This window comes from Phyllobates terribilis, unplaced genomic scaffold (genome assembly GCF_046119375.1).
Source record: "Phyllobates terribilis strain yellow unplaced genomic scaffold, ASM4611937v1 Scaffold_1__5_contigs__length_1240528914, whole genome shotgun sequence".
In the NCBI taxonomy this organism is placed as follows: Eukaryota; Metazoa; Chordata; class Amphibia; order Anura; family Dendrobatidae; genus Phyllobates; species Phyllobates terribilis.
This window is the reverse complement of record NW_027362761.1, coordinates 748823685-748829684: the sequence shown is the minus strand read 5'-3', so window position 1 is coordinate 748829684 and position 6000 is coordinate 748823685. Positions and strand designations below refer to the sequence as shown.

At 37.6% G+C, this 6000-nt stretch overlaps 1 protein-coding gene across 2 annotated transcripts in view; it reads right to left on the bottom strand.

Moving 5' to 3' along the window:
• Nucleotides 1-575: 575 nt before the first annotated feature.
• The window catches only part of CIST1 (colon, intestine and stomach enriched 1), a 250454-nt gene continuing 245029 nt past the window's right edge, over nt 576-6000 (bottom strand). For both annotated transcript variants that reach the window (XM_073655181.1, XM_073655182.1), the window contains 2 exons: nt 3722-3876; nt 576-794 (listed from right to left, as the gene is read on the bottom strand). In XM_073655181.1, the coding sequence (XP_073511282.1) occupies nt 747-794; nt 3722-3876 (203 nt within the window). In that variant the 3' untranslated portion in view covers nt 576-746. The remainder of the gene's footprint in view (nt 795-3721; nt 3877-6000) is intronic.

Sequence of the window (6000 nt, the reverse complement as noted above, 5' to 3'; positions counted from 1 at the left end):
GATTATGTATTTTTCTATTACTATGTAGAATGAGCTGCACACTCTGTCCTCCTATCCGTACACTATACAAGCATAAAATGGCACTCCTTGGCCTGCTCCCATCTTTTATACTGACAGTGGTAGGTCCCCCTGAATGGCTGCACTAGACCGTTTGATGTGACTGCTGCACGGTATAATGGGGAAACCCGTGTGGCCTCATCTGATGTCATTAGCCCTCTACCTGAGTCTTCAACAGTGTGTGAAATGGAGGCAGGCATTTTTTTTGCCAATCCTACTGAATGGAATCACAGAGTGTTCAAATTCACGGGTCCTTTGAATTTCAAGAGATTGAACTCAAAGGTAATCCTCCAAGGATCAATCCGCTCAACTTGTGTGGGAAATATAGAAGTTGTGGCCAAGCAATAAAACACTTTGCCAAAGCAAGAAGACCCTCCCTAAGTGGGAAGATGATATTAGGGCAGAGATGAGCTAAATACAATAAGGGCTGAATGCCAGGCTAGCTTTGGGTTTTTGCTGCTATGACGGTGTATTTTCTTCTGTTTCAGGTGTATAGTTAAACAAAAGGTGTTCACATCCAAATTATTAAATTAATTTAATTTTACTGAGAACATTGTTAAAATTATACAGAACGTCTTTCTTGTGAGAATTCAATAGACAGAATCAAAAATGTGTTTAAAAAACGTAGCTATATTTTATAGTAGCAATGTGTCTTGGCACTAAACAAGCAAGTGGTCATAATATCCATTTTATTTCGGTGGGTATCGAGCAAATGGAGCTTCTTCAGTCATGCCGTTCTGTAAAATAAGAAAATGTTTATATTTAAAGCAAATGATTAATTAAAAACATTAATAAGATTGGGGCAGGCTTGCATGGTATAGTTATTTACGGAAGACAGAAAGTTGCATATGATACTGGTATCAGGCCGTTTCGAATAGTCCCACCTAAATATAATCACAGAATACAGGCCTCCTTCACACGTATGTGTTTAAAGATGTACGTACATGAAAAAACAAAGTCTTCAGTGTTTTGGATCAGTGTGTCATCAGTGTGTCATCAGTGTGTCATCCGTGTGTCTGTTTTGAACATCAGTGTGTCAGTGTTTTTCTGGTAAGGATAAAGAAAGGAATAAATTACAAAGCTTCTTCTATACTTTGCAAGGCTAAACATACGTGTTTTTCACAGACCCATAGACTTGTATAGACCTCGTCATCTGTTCAGCCGGGAAAAAACGGACATGTCTCTGTGAGTTTGCATGGACACACAGTCCGTGAAAAACAAGGAAATGTGAACACCCCCATAGATTATAATGGATACGTGTTCTATCCGGGAAAAACAATGGAAACATGCACTGGAAAACACGGACGTGTGAAGGAGGCCTACAATTTGACTAGTTTTGATTTATGATCGTCTCCACATGTAAATAACCATCTACCTTACTAGATAGAATTTGCAATTTTGAAAAAAAATTGATGAAAATATTTGCAAATTTTCGCTGCCAAAAAATGCAGCATCTTGTTCCAGCAAAGTGGATGGGATTTCCACATTTTTTTACGCTGTGTAAACTGACCCACGGTGCGTGTTTGAAATCCGTAACATGTCAATTTCTCTTCTGGGTACAATGAGTTTTATGAGTGGATTTTCCTCATAGCGCTGAATTACAATAAAAGGATCCGCAGGCTAAAAACACATGTGCATTTTTAGTGCGTTTCCAATGCGGAAATGCACTAAAAATGCCTGTATTCCACACATGACGGTATCAATAAAGTTTTGTCAAAATACCGGGAAAAAAAATTCCAAGTGCGATGAAATTGCAAAAAAAGGGCAATACCACAGTTTTTTTTTTTGTTTGTTTTTTTTTTTACCACGTTCGCTAAATCCTAAAACTGACCTACCATTCTTAGTCTCCAGGTCATTACGAGTTCGTAGACACCAAAAATGTATAGGTTCTTTTTTATTTAAGTAGTGAAAAAAAAATCCAAAGTTTGCTAAAAAAAAAAAAAAATGGCGCCATTTTCCGAGACCTGTGGCCGGGTGAGGGCTTATTTTTTGCGCGCCAAGCTGACATTTTTATTGATACCATTTTGGGGTAGATCCGATGTTTTGATCGCCCGTTATTGCATTTTATTGCACTGTTGCGGTGACCAAAAAAAACTTAATTCTGGCGTTTAGAATTTTTTTCTCGTTTCGCTGTTTACCGATCGGATTAATTATTTTGTTATATTGATAGATCGGGTGATTCTGAACGCAGCGATACCAAATATGTGTATGTGTTTTTTTTTATTATTATTTTATTTTGAATGGGGCGAAAGGGGAGTGATTTAAACTTTTATTTATTTATTTTTTGTAATATTTTTAAAAACATGTTTTTTTACACTTTCTGCATACTCCAATAGTCTCCATAGGAGACTAGAAGCAGCAGTTGTCTGATTGCTTCTACTGCATACAGGCGGTGAGAAGATCGCTTGTATGCAGCAGAAATGCTCCTGTGCTATGAGCGCCGACCACTAGGTGCAATCTTTACATGACAACCACAGGGGTCTGCTGCAGACCCCGGGTTGTCATGCCCACGCATCGGTGACCCGCGATCATTTGACGGGGTCACCGATGGGCAGGGCTAATGCCGCGCTTCCGGCACGGCGATGTTAAATGCCGCTGTCAGAGATGGACAGCGGCATTTAACTGGTTAACAGCCACGGATGGATCGAGATTCCACCCGCTGCTGTTGCGGGAACATGTCAGCTGTAAGAATCAGCTGACATGGGCCCGGTTCAGTGCGGGCTTAGCGCCGGAGCCCTCACTAAACCGGGGGTGAAGGCCTGGGGCATACTAATACTAATACTAATATTAAAGGGGTTAAACAAAGGTGCTTTGTTTTAATACATTCTGGTATTTGGCTTTGTCAAAACGTTATTGACATAATTTGATGCGGAAATACACTAAAAATGCATGTGCGTTTTTTACCTGCAGATTTTCCGCATCTATTGTAAGTCTATGGGGAAATCCATACAGAACCTCAGCGTACATGCAAGAGAAATTGACATGTTGTGCATGTGACACCCGCATCGCAGGTCAGTTTACGCTGAGTAAAAGAACAGCACAGAGGGCATGACATTTCTATAAATCCCATCCACTGCAACTGTAAGATGCTGCACTTTTGACACAGCAAAAATATACAGAGTCAAGAACGTACCAAAAGGTCATCGTGGGAACGTAGTCTTAGGCCACGGCCCCGCTATCAGTATTCGGTCAGTATTTTTTCCCAGGAGTGGGAGACAAAATACTGAGCAAACACTGATTAAATACTGATAATGGGGCCATAGCCTTAGGTTACGCTCCGATAATGAGTTTTCGATGTTGCAGATTTTCAGCACCATTTCTGTACCTTAGCTAAATTAGGTTACTTGCATTTTTTTTTCATTGTGTTTGAGTTAGTTTTTTACATGTGTTTTTATTGCGTTTTTAATGTTTTTTTCTGGTCTCTTATGACATGTTTTCAATAAAGCTGTTTTGTTTTTGATACTTTTTGGTATTTGGCTTTGAGAAAACTTTATTGATAAAGTCATGTGCGATTTACATGCATTTCCACAGCACTAATTAACACGGATAGAACATACAAGTGAAAAATGGAGATCTAAATAAGTCCTAAATGATAAATTGCTGGTCCCACTGTTGGGCTGAGCTAATAATAGATTGTATAATTTATAATAAAGTGTTATCTTACCATTGGTACTTCATCCAACTTCTCAAAGCGTGGACTAGGCTTCTGTAAGAACCTCACAGCAGTGACCACAAGAGCAATGCAGAGAATAGAAATAAATATACACAGGACAGCAATCAGGCCTGGATTATCTGACAAGTCCTTTGGACCATGACCGCCTAACAATAAAAAAGGAAATCAATGCAAACACATAGTTACAATGGAAAAAAAATCATATTCGAACAAATGAATTAAAACCCAAAAGTCAGTATTTGGAGCTGCATGTACATTTGATGGCAAACACGTTCCCTAAATGAATTTGTTTTAATACTAGGGCAACACTGCCCTCTAGTGTTTGCATTAACCTACTGCAATTTTATTAACCCTTTTAAAAATTAGCTACGCATCTTATTATTTATTTATTTATACAGCACCATTGATTCCATGGCGCTGTACATAAGTAGGGGTTACATACAAAATACAGATATCACTTACAGTAAACAAACTAACAATGATAGACTGGTACGGAGGGAAGAGGACCCTGTGGGCTTCCATTCTACAGAATCTTAGGTTCTCCTTCTATGTCTTTTAGATGTAAACAGTCATTTTTGACCTAAAATGGGAAAGGTTTGTTCAGATTTCATGTCAGATATTGAGAAAACCATGCATATGTGTCTTTTTATAGTGTATGTAAACTTCTGGTTTCAGCTGTATACTTCTAGGTCCCAGCCACTTGAGGCTGGTTTACAAAAACAGCTGAGTGCAGCTGCGCTACATTCAACAGCTGCCCAGGACAGCAGGGCGTAGACCCAAATCTGTGACTGTGACTCTGTATACGGGACTGTTGGGACCCATGAATTCATTTTTTGCTCATTCATTCATAGTTGTAGCAGTCATCATAACCTTTTCAAGTTTATGTTAGCACCATTATATGAGGTTTTGCTTTTTTACAAGATGAGCAGTAGGTTTTTTTTCAGTGCCATATTGCCAAACATGTCTGTAAGGCTGTGGTCACACACATCGTAAATGCAGCATTTTTTCTGCTGCTTTTTAACTGCATGTTTTTTGGAGGTGTCTGCATCAAACTATGCCATAGCAATTCTCTCTGATTATTGTACTTTTGCTGCATTTTTTAGGACTTTTCCTCCCTATTTGATGCTTTTTGTGCAGATTTTAAGCAGGATTTTTAATGTGGTTTTTATAGTACAGGAAGCTTCGATTTTGCGCTTAAAAGCAAAACTATTTTTTACATGCGCTTTTTTCCAGCTCCACATAAAAGCCTATTGAAAAAAGACAGCACAAAAAACAGTATAGTTCAGCAACGTCTTTAGATGCATAGAGTGGAGTTGTCATACAATCACATCCATTTTGCATTACCCCTTAAGGAGCCAGACACTTTGTAAGTTAATGACAGAGCCTCATTTTTAAAATCTGACATGCCTTACTTTATGTAGTAATAACTCTGGAAAGCTTTATTCTGAAATGTTTTTTGTGACATGTGGTACTTCATATTATTGGTAACTTTTGGTCGATATGATGTACATTTCCCATGCATCTACTTAACATTAGCATTATTTTTGAAACAGCAATTTTTTATTTTTCCAACAAAAGTTACAAAACAGGGGCTTTTATGAAAGTAAATACCCAAAAGTGACATCATTTTCAAATTTAACATTTTTATGCCCTTAAATCAGATAGTTAAGTTATACCACACAAAATAATTAATAAATAACATTTCCCATATGTCTACATTGCATCAGCATCATTTTTTAAACATAATTTTTTTTGTTAGGAAGTTATAAGGGCCCAAAGTTGATCAACAATTTCTCATTTTTCCAACAAAATTTTGAAAACCATTTTTTTTAGGGACCACATTACATTTGAAGTGACTTTGGGGGGCCTATATGGCAGAAAATACCAAAAATTAACACCATTCTAAAAATTGCACCACTCAAGGTGCTCAAAACCACATTCAAGAAGTATATTAGCCCTTTAGGTGCATCACAGAATTTAAAACAATGTGGAAGGAAAAAATGAAGATTTTAATCAAATTTTAATTTTTCCCACAAAAATGTTGCTTTAGTCCAAAATTTGGCATTTTCATAAGGGTAACACAAGAAAATGGACTGTACAAGATGTACATTTGACTTTTGGAAAGCAAAATTGGCTGTAATAGACAGCGGATGCCATGTCGCGTTTGCAGAGACCTTAATGTGCCTAAACAGTGAAAAATAAAATTTTCCCGCAAAAATGTTGATTTTGCTCCAAATTTTTCATTTTCACAAGGGTAATAGGAGAAAAAG